Source organism: Acomys russatus, chromosome 1, assembly GCF_903995435.1.
Source record: "Acomys russatus chromosome 1, mAcoRus1.1, whole genome shotgun sequence".
Taxonomy (NCBI): domain Eukaryota; kingdom Metazoa; phylum Chordata; class Mammalia; order Rodentia; family Muridae; genus Acomys; species Acomys russatus.
Window position 1 is genome coordinate 6,375,936 of NC_067137.1, and position 16,410 is coordinate 6,392,345.

At 46.3% G+C, this 16,410-nt stretch overlaps 1 protein-coding gene across 1 annotated transcript in view; it reads left to right on the forward strand.

The window, feature by feature from the left end:
- Stpg4 (sperm-tail PG-rich repeat containing 4) overlaps window positions 1-16,410 on the forward strand; it is a 48,479-nt gene that overhangs the window by 9,648 nt on the left and 22,421 nt on the right. Inside the window, exons 4-5 of the mRNA XM_051153105.1 lie at window positions 8,164-8,228; window positions 8,660-8,714. Of these exons, the coding sequence (XP_051009062.1) occupies window positions 8,164-8,228; window positions 8,660-8,714 (120 nt within the window). The remainder of the gene's footprint in view (window positions 1-8,163; window positions 8,229-8,659; window positions 8,715-16,410) is intronic.

Sequence of the window (16,410 nt, forward strand, 5' to 3'; positions counted from 1 at the left end):
GGCACAGTCTTCACATGCACCCATGCCCCACTGCTGGTCCCAGAGTGCAGTGACTGAGGGTGGCACAGGCAGAGCTCTAAGTGTATGCCTCTGTCCCATGACAGGGCAGCTCTGTGCTGCGACATTCCTTTTGTTATTTCAGACAGAAACACGAGACTTCAATACAGGTGTTGAAGCTGGAAGGAAAGAAGACAGGGGAATCTGAGCAGCCCAAGTCAGCTCCCCATTGGGAAGAAGGGGTTCACCATCACCAGACAATGAATGGATGGGGGCGGTGGGGTGGCACGGCGGGGAGCTAGTGGCACTGTTCAGCCTGCAGCCAGTGCCTGAGCCCTGAACACAGTCTGTCATCAAAAGGTGGGCCCACTGCTGTAAAGATGCAAGCATCCAGAAAACACTGGCCACACCTGCTGTGTTCTCTTACCATGCAGTTGAAACAGACGTTCTGGTTTTCAAGTGGGCCGGGGCCGGGAGCTCACAGCTCATGGCAAGCTATACCATGGAAAGGCACAGTGACATTTGGCCTCAACTCCTAATTCATCACAAAGGAATAACGATGGCACGATAATGTCACCTGACGATGAAGAGCTGCATGTGGGAAGGGGACAAGAAGGAGACGTCATTGTCATTACTGATATGCAGAACCGTTGTGGAAGTCTTTTGTAAGGCAATTTGGCAACCTAGAAATATTGAAAACAAGTGTAGCCTTAACTGCGGCAATGCCAAGTTAGGTTGTTGGGGAGCGTGCTCACTTCCAGAAGGTCTCCAGTCTCATATAACACTGGAGCGTTGTTTGCATTTCATTTAATTAGAGGATTGATATAACTACTAGATCCTCAGGCATCCACGCGGCAGCAGATTGTTAGGCACCCCATTAAAAACAATGAGGCGTTGATGTGAGGGCACCCGGGGTTATTATTAGGTGAAGAAAGGAAATGTAAATGAATTTTACAGCCTAATCCGTTTGTGCCCAGGAAAAGAAATGTGCACTTATGTGAGGCTGGCTCCCCCTTTTCCCTTGAGAAGTGCATAATCATTAGTGGTGACTCACATTTGGGGAGTAGGTCTAAAGTGGGAGGGGGGCAAAGAGGCTCCCCCTGAGGTGCTGGAGCTATTTCCCAGTGTGTGAGCTGTGCACTTTCTCAATGTGCTCATTTGTAAAGAACTAGAAAACAAAAACAAAAACAAAACACAAAACACGATGCGCGGTGGTGGCGCATGACTTTAATTCCCAGCACTCGGGAGGCAGAGGCAGGCAGATCGCTGTGAGTTCGAGGCCAGCCTGGTCTACAAAGCAAGTCCAGGATAGAACTGTTTAACAGAGAAACCCTGTTTCAAAAAACAAAAACCAAAGCAAAATAAAAAAGTCCAACCAACACCAGTCTTCCACTCCGGTGCTCTTTCATTCCTTAGATTCTCCAGTTTACTTCCCTGCTTGGGAATATGTCTGTGACAATCACAATTAAACAAATGAAGTTGAAAACTGCCTGAAGCTTCTGTCTTGATGAGCATTTGTATTGCCAGTTGGATGCTTGGTGTTGGAAAAGGAAATTAATTTGGTGATGTTGCCCCAGGAGGCAGCCAGGCTGGAACCCGATGGTACCTGGTGGTGGCAGCAGCGGGGAGGTCCAGTCATCAGCGCTTAAGACTTGACAGCCTAGCCGGGCGTGGTGGCGCACGCCTTTAATCCCAGCACTCGGGAGGCAGAGGCAGGCGGATCGCTGTGAGTTCAAGACCAGCCTGGTCTACAAAGTGAGTCCAGGATGGCCAAGGCTACACAGAGAAACCCTGTCTCGAAAAACCAAAAAAAAAAAAAAAAAAAAAAAAAAAAAAAAAAAGACTTGACAGCCTGAGTTGGGCCCCTGGGTTCCATGACTGGAAAGGTAATTGGTTCCTGAAAGTTGTCCTCTGACTTCTACACACATGCCGTAGTATGTGCACACCACACACACACACACACTCACACCACACACACTCTCTTTCTCACACAGACACACATTAAATAAAATATTTTTTTAAAAAGAAAGGAAAAATGTAAAGTCAATGGTGAATGCCTTCCATGGATTTACAGCGACAACGGTCAGGAAGGGTCTCTGAGTCTGCGGATAGTTCAGCAACAGCCTCCAAAGCTGAGACGTAAAGAGAACAAAGGTTGAAAACTCCAGAGCGTCTAAGCCCTACAAAGTGTATAAAATGAGCACAAGGGGAAGGAAGTGCCAGGGAAGGAAGGACTACTGGGGGGGAAAGATGATGGATGTTTTTCAGGCTAGGATCAGGCACCAAGCAAAACTCTGGAAGAAGCCGGAGATAAAAAAAAAAAAAAGTCTACCAAGGAGCCAAGCTAACTCCCCCGCTGCCCTGTAGATCCTCCCCCTACCCCCACACACACACCAAGAAGGGGCTGGACCAAGTGGTCGGAGAGGGCACAACCACCAACCCGCACAACTCCGGACCATGGGAAACTGCCTTCCTAAAAGGGGTGAAGAAGTGAAAATTTAGGTCAGCAAAAAATTAAGGAAATTTATCACTTGTAGACCCCACAGGAAATATCTAGAAAGTGTGTTGGGGCTGGGGAGAGGGATCAACTCGTTGTGTGTTCCCCCCAAGCAAGAGGGCCTGAGTTTGGGTCCCCAGTCATCATGCTCAGGAGTCCGTGTGAGGGGACAAACCTCACATCTGCAACCCGGTTCTGGGAGGCAGGCATGGGGATGCGGGACGGGGTGGGGGTGGGGGGAGAGGCGGGCCCTTGCAGTTCACTGGCCAGCCCTCCTAGCCCATCACTGTGCTTTAGGCTCAGGGAGGGAACCCAGCTCAAGAAATTAAGATGGCGGGGCTGGAGAGATGGCTCAGAGGTTAAGAGCACTGTCTGCTCTTCCAGAGGTCCTGAGTTCAATTCCCAGCAACCACATGGTGGTTCACAACCATCTATAATGAGATCTGATGCCCTCTTCTGGCCTGCAGGTGTACATGCATCCAGAGCACTGTATACATAATAAATAAATAAATATTAAAAAAAAAAAAGAAATTAAGATGAAAAGACATGGAGGAAGAGGGCTGATGTTGACCCCTGGTCTGCACACACACAGACACACACACACAGAGATACACACACACACATTCATACACTCACACACCGTATATTCACGAATATCCTACACACACAATCCTCCCTACCTTTTTTTTGTTTTGTTTTGTTTTGTTTTCAAGACAGGGTTTCTCTGTGTAGCCTTGGCTGTCCTGGACTCACTTTGTAGACCAGGCTGGCCTCGAACTCACAGCTATCCAATCCATCTGCCTCTGCCTCCCGAGTGCTGGGATTACAGGTGTGCACCACTATACCCGTCCTACAATCATTTTTTTTTAAAGTTGTTTTAAAAAATCGAGGTAAAAGTTTCAATTGTATTGTTTGTTTAAATTTTGTCTTTTGACAAGCTTTTTGTTTATTGGGGTAGAGTCTTGCTGTGTGTAGCCCAGGCTGACCTTGAACTCAGGATCCTTGTGCATTTAACCTCCTGAGTACTGGGGTTACAACTGTGCGTGCTATTATACCTGCCTCCTATTGGTAATTTGTTTTTTATTCTTTTTATTATTTAGTTAGTTTTTCGAGACAAGGTTTCTTTGTGTAACCTTGGTTGTCCTGAACTCACTTTGTAGACCAGGCTAGCCTCAAACTCACAGAGACCCATCTGCCTTGCCTCCTAAGTGCTGGGATTAAAGGCGTGCGCCACCACGCCCGGCTCTATTCTTAAATGATTTAACATACAGGATTCCCCTCCCCCAATAATAGTAACAATGTATGGTCACATACATGTATAATATATATAAAAACTGTATGTATGTGTGTGTCTATCTATAAATGCAGTGACTGATAATGCCACAAGGTACAGAAGGGAAGACTGTTTTGTTTGTTTTTATGTTTTGTTTTTAATTTTTACTTTTATTTCATGTGAATTGGTGTTTTGCCTATATGTATGTTTGAGTGAGGGTGTCAGAAGCCTTGGAACTGGAGTTACAGATAGCCGTGAGCCACTATGTGGGTGCCGGAAATTGAACCTTGGTCTTCTGGAAGAGCAGCCAGTTCTTAACAGCTGAGCCATCTCTGTAGCCCGACAACTTTTTTTTGGGTTTTGTTTCTGTTTTTTGAGACAGAGTTTCTCTGTGTAGCTCTGGCTGTCCTGGAACTCACTCTGTAGACCAGGCTGGCCTCGAACTCACAGAGAACCACCTATTTCTGCCTCTTGAGTGCTGGGATTAAAAGTGTTCACCACCACACCCAGCTTTTTTTTCCTTTTCAGACAAGCTCTTACTACATTGTGGAGGCTAGCTTTGGCTTCCTGATGCTCCTGTTTCAGCCATTACATCGACAGGATTCCTTTGCAATCACCAGGCGCTTGTACCATCTGTAAGGTGGCGTGGTGTTATTGCAAAGTGTGCTGGCTTCATCAGGAACCTCTTTTGCAGATTTTAGGGCAATCACTAGCCAAAGACAAGGAACAAAACCAAACGTGCTACATTAAGAAAGGAGCAAAAAGGTCTTCAAAAGCCTCAGAGACCTACAGGATATGGCATTTAAAGATGTTTTTATGATTCTAAAGATTCTTTGACAACAAGACAAGTTAATTCCTGGCAACACCCAGCCTGCTTCAAAGAAGATGATGAACATCAAAGAACCTCCCTATGGAGATGGCTTCTCATGTGGCAAACAAGCCACTGGGCAAAATGTCCTGTTTCTGCCACAGACAGAATTCTGCCTAAAAATGGGCAAGCTTAGATGCAGGCAGAGTCAGCGGCTGAACTCTGCCAAGACAGGGTAAGCAAGTCCTCAATAGTTCCTGCCTTACAAATATGTCTGGAGGATATGTTGGGCTAGCAGGCCGAAGATGATGCTCCAACGTTATAGAGTGTTGGGTGACTGTTCAGGCAGTAAACTGTCTCCGTCATCATCTTTCATTTTGGAAGCTGCTAACCTGCACTTCTGGTTCACTCATGTATTTAAGTTTTATTCCTTCTCAAGTCTCTGATGGGGTTAAAGACCAGATAGTTTAGTCTTACAATTAAGCTTAGTTGGTTAGTGGTTAAGATGTTTTTAGATCAAGATAGATGTTTTAAGTTAATAGAGATGAGATATGATAGATATTGATTTTCAGTCAGAAATTTAGACCCAACAAGATAGGAAAGAGGTTTACTTCAAGTTTGCCAAATACAAATAGCCAAATCACTATGAATGTAACATTTATATAATTCCTGATTGTCTCATGATTCTTCCTGATGTATGTAGTTTATTTTATTCATGTGTAATAATATAAATGTGTATGTTAAAAGGAAACATAACTTTAAAAATGTCAAAAAAAAGAAAGAAAAGAAAGAAGTGAAAACAAGAGTTTGAGATGCTCAGAACTTAGAGGGGAAAAGAGAAAATAAAACACTAGAAAAAGAAAAGGCATTTTTCAAAGTTCAACCCAATTTATGAGAAAAGCAAAACAAAACTTACCCTTTCTATCCGTAGAGGCTAGAGATATGGGTCAGTGGTCAAGAGCACTGGCTGTTCTCCCATTGGACCCAAGTTCAATTCCTAGAACCTACATGGTGGCTCACACCTGTCTGTAACTCCAGTCCTAAGGGATGTGGTGCCTTCTTCTTACCTCTACACACAGCAAACATGGACACGAGGCGCAGACATACACGTGTGCAAAAAAACCTAAACATAAGATATATATACATATATATATATATATACACACACTTCTAAACTCAGTTATAAGAGCTGGGCAAGATGGCACACACCTTTAATCCCAGTTCTCAGGAGGCAGAGGCAGCTGGATTTCCATGAGTTCAAGGCCAGCCTGGTCTACAGAGCAAGTTCCAGAACAGCCAGGACTACACACAAAGAAACTCTGCCTCAGAAAACAAACACACACAATACACACATGCACGCACGCACGCACGCACGCACGCACGCATGCACGCACGCAGTACATCCAGACAATAGAATATCATTCAGCTCCCGTATGAAGACACACAGGAACCCTAACTATGCATTAGGTATTAGAAGCTGATCTGAAAAGACCACATGCTATACCAGTCTAATAATGGTTTCATTGGTGTGGTCAGCTCTGAATGTCACCAGTTATTATTTTTTTTATGTCCAATGGTGTTTTGCCTGCATGTATGTCTGTGTGAAGGTGTCAGATCTTGGAGTTACAGACAGTTGTGAGCTGTCGGGTGGGTGCTGGGAATTGAACCCGGGTCCTTTGAAGAGCAGTCAGTACTCTTAACCACTGAGCCACCTCTCCAGCCCCTATTAATTATTATTTTAAGATGGTCATGTTCAGCCCACATTGGACTCAAATTTGCTATGTAGATGAGACTGACCTTTAAATTGTGATTCTCCTGCCTCTGCTCCTGAGTGGTGGAATTACAGGCATGTGTAACCTCCTTTGATTTGTGCAGTGCGGGGATTCAAACCCAGGGCCTCGTACATGCTGGACCAAAACCCTGCCACCCTGCCACCTGAGCTACACCCATCCTCTGAAGGTTTCAGTTCTTAATTCACTTGTTCTTAGCGCTATTATCTCAACCTCTGGTTCTTTTGCTTAATCAGGGAGAAGCCCAGGATACTATTCCATGAGGCTTTTCTGGGGCCTGTGCTTAAGCGTGATGGATACGCGCATGGGGCCGGCCAGCTGGTTCTTGAGGACACAAGGAGCAAAGCTTTATAGCCAAGAAGGCGAGCTGGCACAGCACAGGGCTGGGGTACAGCAGGCCCCCAGGGTCTGTCACACAGCTTGTCCGTTCCTCACCAGCCAGGCTGCTGCTGATCTTGTCCTCCTCATGACAGTCCAGACCTGTGTGTTGTTTTGAGTCTGTCTGTGTCTGGCTCACAAAAGACGGTGGAAGTAGCCACAGCTGTCACCTCAGGAAGGTCCATATATCGGTCAGGTTCAGACAAATCGCCTATGCCAAGTATTGCAGGAAGTGTGGGGGAGGGCGGCAGCTCTTGTATCTGTGGTCACTTACCTCAATGAAGACAGCTTGCATCCTAGAGACAAATCTTGACAAGAGTGTAAGGGCTACCCTACTCTGTCTCTATAAATATGTCATAGGGGGGCGTGGTCAGGAGGCAAAACCATGGAGGTAGTCAAAACGGTGGCTGCCAGAAACAAGGAGAAAAGGAGTAGTGAACAGGCAGAGCACAGAGGGTTTTAAGGCAGGCTCAATTCTCGGCATCATCTATAATGTGTGAGTGTATGGGTGTGTGTATGTGTGAGTGTGTAGGTGTGTGTATGTGTAGGTGTGTGTGTGAGTGTGTGGGTGTGTATATGCATGAGTGTGTGGGTTGTGTGTATGTGTGTGTATGTGTGTGTGTGGGTGTGTATATGTGTGAGTGTGTGGGTGTGCATGCATGTATGCATGTATAAGTGTGTATGTCTCTCTGTGTGTGCATGAGTGTGTGTGTGTGTGTGTGTGTGTATGCCATTGTACATTTGTTCAAATTCACTGACTCTTCACAGACAAGGGTGAACCCTAGTGCCACTATGCACCTTAAGTGCAAACGATGTGGATGTAAGTTCAGCAACCTACACATGTATGCTGCTCTGGCGGGGACTCCTGCATATACGCAAGGGCAGGGTAGTTATGGGACGCCGTTGTACCTTCTATAAACAAAGGCCAGGCATAGAGGTGCATGCCTTCCCCCCCGCCCCCGAGACAGGGTCTCTCTGTGTTAGCCTTGGCTGTCCTGGATTCGCTTTGTAGACCAGGCTGACCTCGAACTCACAGCGATCTGCCTGCCTCTGCCTCCCAACTGCTGGGATTAAAGGTGTGCGCCACCACGCCCGGCGAGGTGCATGCCTTTAATCCCAGTACTGGCTGTGGTTGGGGAGCAGAGGCAAGTGGATTGTTGTGAGTTCAAGGCCAGCCTGGTCTATATAGAGAGTCCCAAGATGGCCAAAGCTGCACAGTGAGACCCTGTCTCAAACAAACAAACAAACAAACAAACAAACACTGTGCATATATATGAAAAGTGAACACATGTTGACTATTAAAGCTCAGCTTTTCCTGGTAGTAGGGAATGCGGGGAGGAAATGTGTGACTCTAAGATCAAGGGTTCTGAATGAAGGGCTGTGTTAATTAACTACCTTTGTGTCTGTTTCTTCTGTGCAGTCACTCCAGCTTTGCCCGGGACAGTATGAGTTACTTCCTGCACCAGTCCCCAAGGGTACTTCCAGGTAACTATAAGGCGGTTGGCTTCTGGGTAACTGTAAGCCTAATGAGCCCTGATCTTTACCTATGTAGCTATGTACTGATACTGGTGGCTTTTAAACCTCGTCATGAGCCTCATGTCCAGATTAGTGTTTTAAAGTATTTAATGAGAGGTAAAAAATAAATTAACAAAGATCTTCACTTAAAAAAACAACCAAACCAACCAGATTTAGGGCTGGGCGTGGTGGCGCATGCCTTTAATCCCAGCACTCAGGAGGCAGAGGCAGGAGGATCTCTGTGAGTTTGAGGCTAGCCTGGTCTACAAAGTGAGTCCAAGACAGCCAGGGGGGAAAAAAACCTGTCTCAAAAAACAAAACAAATCAAGCAAGCAAGCAAACAAACAAACAGTTTGGGAAACCATTTTTTTTCTTTTCTTTCTTTCTTTCTTCTCATATAGGAGCTTTGTATTTCGTTCTGCAGTTGAAAGATTCCCACCAAACTATTTCACACCTGTAAGTAAAATATAGAGTTAATGCAAAATGGGCTCATTGTTTGCGCCTAACGCATTACCAATCTGCTTCGCACAATAGTAAGCTAGGAACGAATGGTTAAGGCAGCTGATACATAGCCACATTCTATGTACCTGACAAAACACCAAGACCCTCTTAGGTGAGGGGAGGTTGCTTTGGGGCCAGCATGGAGTTCTATGGTGGGCAAGGTGTGGCCAAGTTTGTAGTAGAAAGGCACGCACTGGCTTGTTCACACCACGGTCGCACCCACCAAGTGTACAACGCTGAGGGTGAGCCCTAATGTCATCATGCACCTAGGGTGTGGAAAAGGCAGGCCAGAACCGGAAGTCGGTGCAGGTTTCAGAGGTCTGCCCGGAGTGGCCTGCTCTGGCCAGCCCAGGCGTTACCTCCTCCAGGCTCCGCAACCTTCAAGACAGTAGCACAGGCTGGGGACCAGTATCTGATATGTGGATCTGGGAGGGACATCCCACTCTCAAGGCATAATATTCTGCTTCTGCGCCCTCAAGGTGGTCTCAGAATGCAAAATAAACTCCATCCAATTTTAACCTGTCTCAACCCTGTTGGTAATCTCAGCAGTCCCAACACTGTTCAAAGATCCAAAGTCTTTTGGGAAACTTACGACAAACTCTTAGCTGAGAGCCACACTGAACTAAAAATATAAGTTATGCCTTTTCTGTATTCAATGACACAGAGAAGAGTCCATTCCAAAGGGATGAGTGGGGACCCAGAAAGGAAAATCTGGACCCAAGCCCAGCAGAAGAAACACACTGGGCATGCCGGAATCATCTCTAATAAGCTTGGAGCCCCCGTTCCTATAGCGCTCACATTTGCAGCCTATGCGACCTTAGGCCAGCTCTATTGGTGCCTGTGGTTTTCCTTGGTGGATCTCTCATGCTCTTGGCGTCTCCAGCCTCCTGGCGTCTCTGTCACAGCTTAGGCTTTCCAGGCACAGCTTTTTGCACAGCCCTGACGGGGCTGCCTGAGGGAAATGTAACCTTGCTACACTTCGCCTATTTCCTCTGGAGCTATGTGTGATGCAAGCCTCTCTGATCCTGCCACTGCATGCCCCACAAAGCTAGAGCCATGTGGACAACGCCAAGCTCTTCTGCCAGCCCTAGCCTCCAGCATTCCCGAGGCCTCCTGGGGGTGCTTACAATGTCTACCCATGCGGCCATGACCGTGGCCTACATGGCCCCTGGAATGTTACAGTCTTCCTCAGTCTGGATGGCATGGTCGCAGCAGAAAGGAAAGAGGGTCCGTTTCTTTTTAACTTGGCTTCACTTCAGTTTTTAGGATATGGGAAGGTCACAACCAAATTCTAAAAAAGTAATTAGTCCTTGTTTTGCCAAAGCGTAACACTAAGGGTGATGGCGGAATTCCTGACAGACTCCTGTTTCCGGCTGAACTCTGTCTATTGTCTGCATGCCTGTCACCAGAATGGCCCATCATGCTCTGCACATGGATGGGCTTCTGTGGCCTGCAGCTCCAAGCTCCTATACAGCATTTTTATGAGCAAAGCCCCCAAACCCTAAGGGCACCCTCAGTGCTGATTTCCTAGGGCTTTTGTTATTTTGTTTTCCTTTACTTTTCGTAAAAAGTTTTTAGATGCATTTATTTCATTTTACGTGTATGAGTATTTTGCCTGCATGTGTGTGTGTGCGCACATACCATGTGCATGTCTGTTGCCCACAGAGGTCAGCGGAGGGCATTGGATCTCTGGGATTGGAGTTATTTGTTTTGTTTTGCAAGACAGGGTTTTCTCTGTGTAACTCTGGCTGTCCTGGACTTGCTTTGTAGATCAGGCTGGCTTTGAACTCACAAGAGATCCACCTGCCTCTGCCTCCCGAGGGCTGGGATTAAAGGCATGTGCCACCATGCCTGGCTGGGATTGGAGTTATTTATGGCTGTGTGCTACCATGTTGGTGCTGGGAACCAGACCTGGGTCCTCCGAAATGGTAGATGACCTGCCCCATCTCTCCGGCCCATGTTGGATTTCCTTGAGGCGGGATCTTATTACGTAACTCTGGTCATCCTGGAACTCACTATGTAGACCAGGATTGCGCTGAGCTCACAGGGATCCACTTGCCTCTGCCTCCTGAATGAAAAATAAAAAATAAAAATAAAAAGTAAAGGACATGAGTACTCCAAGGCACGATCGAGGAGAAGTTTTCTACAGATGTGTGTGAGAACACAGCCAGAGATAGGGCCATCTGGGTGGATCCAGAGTGGACATGACCCAGAGCCATGTGAGGAGAGCGGGAGAGGGAAAGAGGAGAACCAGGGGCAGGAAGCCAAAAAGAGTATACGAAAGAGCCCGGTAACCAAAATGGCTGGATTGCATAGGGAAGGGCAGCTGGGGGAAAGGCAGCCCAGCCTCTGGGCTGGAAAAGTTTAGGGTAGAGGGCAGAGTATGCCAGGCAGGAGGGCCCTGTAACAGATAGGGACTGAGGGATGATGGGAGAGCCTGGTGGTTAATGTTGGATTTGATGTCTTAAAAGGGACCTCAGCCATTTGGCCCAGGTTTGCAACCTAGTACCTCTCAAGTGATGGACCTAAAAGAGTGCACCACCATGCCTAGTACCAGTCTTCTGTGTCAGCTGCTTTTCACGTGGCAGGGATTAAGCCAACGTAAGGGAGCACACAGCTGTGGGGGATTTCAGTTTGCCAGAGTAGGGACAGAATCACAGAAGTGACCCCATCAGCGGGCAAGCGGAATGGGAAATGGGGGCTCTCCCCCACGGCACAGGCCAGGAAGCAGAGAACTAGCCTAAAGCCATGAGCTAGGATGGTCTGCAAAGACCCTTTGTGATCCACTGGCCAGTCAGGACCCAGCTCCTAAAGGTTCCACACTGTCCAAAACAGTGCCGCAGCCTGAGACTGAGCATTCAAAGCCAGACACTGCCAAGAACGTTTCCAGCTCAAACCAATTATGTATTTAAAGTAGACACACTGGGAATTCCAGTGTAAAAAAACTTATCCATGCAAAGTTATAGGAGAAAATGTCTAGTGTGTGTGTGTGTGTGTGTGTGTGTGTGTGTGTGTGTGTGTGTATACACGCTATGTATTGCATGCCCATGAAGGCCAGAAGAGGGTGTCAGATCCCTGGAAGCAGGGTTACAGGTGGTTGGAGCTCCCTGATGTGGGTGCTGAGAACGGAACCCAGGTCCTCTGGAAGAGCAATAACAGGTCTTAGCTGATGCATGCCCGTAACCATTCTACAACTATTGCAGAATGCTAATGTTACAGTTTTTCATTTATCGGTGCAAAAAACTGATCTTGTTAAAAAAAAAATTCCTTATGCAATGCCACTGTATGACTGGCCATCAGGCTGGTGAAAATGATCAAATGTGATTTCTTAAAATATTTTTATTCTCACCCAAAATAATACCCATATGTGCTTAAATGTCAGCTGATGCCATAGATTCTGATGAGCAGCAGACTTCTTCCCTGTCTCCTCCTGTTTCTTGAAGGCAATCATCATTAACTCTCATATCTATTTCTTCTCCTCATCCACTGGGGGAGTAGAGACAGGACTTCTCTGGGTAGCTTTAGCTGCCCTGGAACTCACTGTGTTGACCAGGCTGGCCTCGAACTCACAAAGATCTGGCTGCCTCTGCCTCCTGAGTGCTGCGATTAAAAGCGTTTGTCACCACCACACAGCCACATTTCGTTTTCATGACATCCGAGTAATGCTCAAAGGCATCAGATAACTCATTAGTTGCTTTTATGTTTTTCTCCTCTGGAGAGGCATCGCCAACCCACCCAGAACATTCTGTAGTCCTCGTGTGGTCTACACTAAGGCTTTCTAGCTTTGCACGTGGTCTTTCTGAAGCGTTCCCTTACTGCTACCATGCCTGTGTCTTGCTGCATGCCGCCATCTTGGTAGAACACACTGATTCCTCCCTTCTGGAAGGCCTCACATCTCCTAAAATGAAACAGACACAATGTCCCCAAGTTATGAATAGATGAAATAGCCGAAGACACTTGACTAACATTTTTTGCCAGCGTCCTGGAATGTTTCTTTTGTGGAGGTCTTTTCCCAGCCACCACCTTTCCATTTCATCTTCTGAAAAAGATCAATTCGCCGGCTTGGAACATCCTGTCCTTCAGAGAAGGCAAGAGAATACTTTCAGGGAAAATGTTCGCAGGCAAAGAATTAGCCTAGGGCTGTGGTTCACACACATTCCTGGAGCAGCTGAGGGTTTGGTTTAGACCCATAAACTTGTAAGCTGCCTCTAGCAAAGTCCTTTGATCCTGCAGTGGAAGACAATGGCCTGCCTCCAGTGTGCTAGCACAGAATTCGTGTTAGGAAATTTACTCTGAATCTTCTGGCAATGAATGTATGAATTAATACACATAGCCGGAGAAATGCACCAACTCTTATTCTTAGGCCATTATAATACAGTTTCTTTCTTTCTTTCTTTCTTTTTTATTTTATTTTTATTTTTAAATTTATTTTATTTTTTGATTTTTCCAGACAGGATTTCTCTGTGTAACCTTGGTTTTCCTGGACCAGGCTGGCCTCGAACTCATAAAGATCCGCCTGCTTCTGCCTCTGGAGGGCTGGGATTAAAGGCATGTGCCAACACGCCCAGCTATAATCCAGTTTCTTATTTGAGAAGATTCATGTGGCTAACTTTATCACTTAGTTTAAGTTTCCTAGAAGTTACCGCGACAGTTATAGAACTCTTAGAGACTTGGGCCTAGCTTCGTAGTTGATGTGGGAATAGTCTCTGGCTCTGGGCCAATTCTGTACTGGGCATAGACTGTCTCATTTACCCCTCACCATTCGAGGAGGTTGCGTTTGCTTATCTTTATTGGGTAAGCCAGTGAGTGGAAATTAACTGCTTAAGGCCACATGGCTATTAAGGGCAGAATTAAGTCTTAAACCCAGCTAGCTGCAGGCTGCTCTGCCTAAGGAACGGCCATGGTCTTCAGGCAATAAAAACTGATCTGGGGTCATAGTGCTCTGCTCGCTACCGTGTCCACCTGTCCCTTAACTATAGGGAAGCTGGGCATTTGGGGAGTGGTAAAGTTCAACATCAGGGATTTGATCTGGAGCCTACCCCCTCTTCAGGGAATGCTGGCCATTGAACATTTGCCCCTTGGGCAGAATTGGTGCAATGGCATATGCCTACAGTGCCAGCCGCCTGGGAGGCAGAAGCCAGAGAGCGGCCTGGGGCCAGGAGTGCAAGAGCCACCTAGATTATACAGAAAGGACATATGGGGCCAGATGTGTGTATATAGGTGAGTAACAGAGCATTTGCAAGGCTTGTGAAGGACACAGAGTTCAATGCTCAGTGGCCTTCTGGCCTACCAACCACGCACAAGAAGAAAAAGAAAAAAAATGAAAAGACTAATGGAGTTTACCCTATGGAACAACCGCAGTAAACCCAGAGGGAAGAGACCCACACTCACCCCAGGAAGCACCCTACTGCTGCTGTGGGGTTGGCTGGTCTCAATGTATCCCAGCCTTATCCCAGCATTCTATCAGGTGCATGCGCTGAACCCCGATGGAGATATGCAGCAAGGAAGCCTAAGACAGAACCCTGGGCAGGAGAGGAAGATCTTCTCAGTGATGCAGGTACTATCCACAGTGAGATGAGAGAGAAAGTCAGTTTTCAACCTAGGAGTCTACATCCAGCCAAGCTAGCAATCAACTGTGACAATGAAATAAAAATATTTTCAAACATGGTGAAGCTGAGAGGATGGCGTGGTGGGTAAATCACTTGCCATACAAGCCTGAGGACATGAGTTCAAATCCCCAGCACCCACATAGAGATGGGTATCCTTAATTCCAATGCTTCTAAGGCAAGATTTTGGCATGGAGACAGGAGAATCCACAGAAGCCTGTGAGCTGGTTAGTTTGGCAAACGGGACGGCAAAAGGCCGCTGTGAGGAGGCGCCATGAGAGAGGACCTTGGGGAGGAAAGGGTTATTCAGCTTGTTCTTCCATATTGTTGTTCCTCACTGAAGGAAGTCGGGCTAGGAACTCAAACAGGGTGGGAGGTGGGGGGGGGGGGACCTGAAGGTACTGCTTAGTGGCTTGTTCAATTGGCTTTCTTTCTTTCTTTCTTTCTTTCTTTTTTTTTTTTTTTTTTTTTTTTTTTTTTTTTTTTTTTTTTGAGACAGTCTCACTATGTAGTTCTGACTGTTCTGGAGCTTGTTCTGTAGACCAGGTTGGCCTTGAACTCAGAGATCCGCCTGCCTCTTCTCCTGAGCACTAGGATTAAAGTGTACCACCCCTGCCAGGGTTACAGAAGCATTTTCTTGGTTTGTTTTTGTTTTTGTTTTGAGACAGGGTTTCTCTGTGAAGTCTTGGCTGTCCCAGACTCCCTTTATAGGTCAGGCTGGCCTCGAACTCACAAAGATTCATCTGCCTCTGCCTCCCTGAGTCTTGGGATTACAGGCGTGCGCCACCATACCTGGCCCAAAAGCGTTGCGCTCAGATCCAAGAGAGCGGGGAGGAAATGTCTCAGATGGAGCACTCCGCAGTAGGTTGAACAAGCAGCCAATTTATGTTGAGAATGAAAGTAGAGAGCACCAGGGGACTGCTCCTAAGAAAGAGGGAACTAGAGAACAGCTGCATCATAGGGCACGGGTAAGAAAGCATGTACGGCATCCTGTGCAAGTGAAAAGCAAGGCACCTCTTAACTCCAGGTAAAACAAAGGGCCGTGCAGAAAAACAAAAGAGAAATCACTGTGTTGCCAGCTCTGCCAGGAATGAGGTTCATCTCATAAACAACTGCTAGTGGGCAGAGGGGTGAGGCCTACCCTCTGACTGAGGGCATGAAGCACATCAGTGGGTGACTTCTACAACGGAAATGAGGAAACAGCAGAACCATACCACCGTCCGGACAGCTGAGAGTTAAGTGGGCCTCTTTTAGGTTCTCTGAGATGGGCCAGCTAAATGTTGCGTCAATGAAATTCTACACACATCTTTCTGGGCTATGGGTCGTAAGCTCTTAGAAAGAAAAATACAAACATGCCTTAAGCAAAGAAATTGGAGAGGTACTACACTAGACATTTGCTTTGCTTCCATTTTTTCCCCCTAAACTGTATTAAATTCACAGTGTCAAAAATTTAAGAAAAATAAATAAATTTGTGTGTGTGTGTGTGTGTGTGTGTGTGTGTGTGTGTCAGTGCACGCATGCATGCATGTGTAAAGGTCAGAGGTCAGAGGTCAGAGGTCAGGCCAAATTTGCAGGAGTAGGTTCTCAGGACACTGGGGATTGTACTCAAGTTGACAGACTTGGTGGCAAGCACTTTTACCTGCAAACCCACCTGGCCAGCCCAAAATTTAAAAACTTAGTAAAAATATAAGAGTAAAGATAAATGAATATAAATTTTAATTTTTCTGATATTTTATGGTAGCATAGTGACTTTTTTTCTTTTTCTTTTTCTTTTTTTTTTTATTAATTTATTCTTGTTACATCTCAATGGTTGCATAGTGACTTTTTAAATTTTTTTATTTTATTTTATTTGTGTGTGTGTGTGTGTGTGTGTGTGTGTGTGTGTGTGTGTGTCTAAGCGTATGGGTCCTGGGGTTTAAATCGAGTGTTCGGGAATTGTACTGGAAGTGATTCTCCCCAAATCATCTCACCAGCCCATCTTGCTAATTTGATGTTCTAAAGTTGGGTTTTCCTCTGTAGCCTGAGCTGTGGCCTTAAACTCAGGA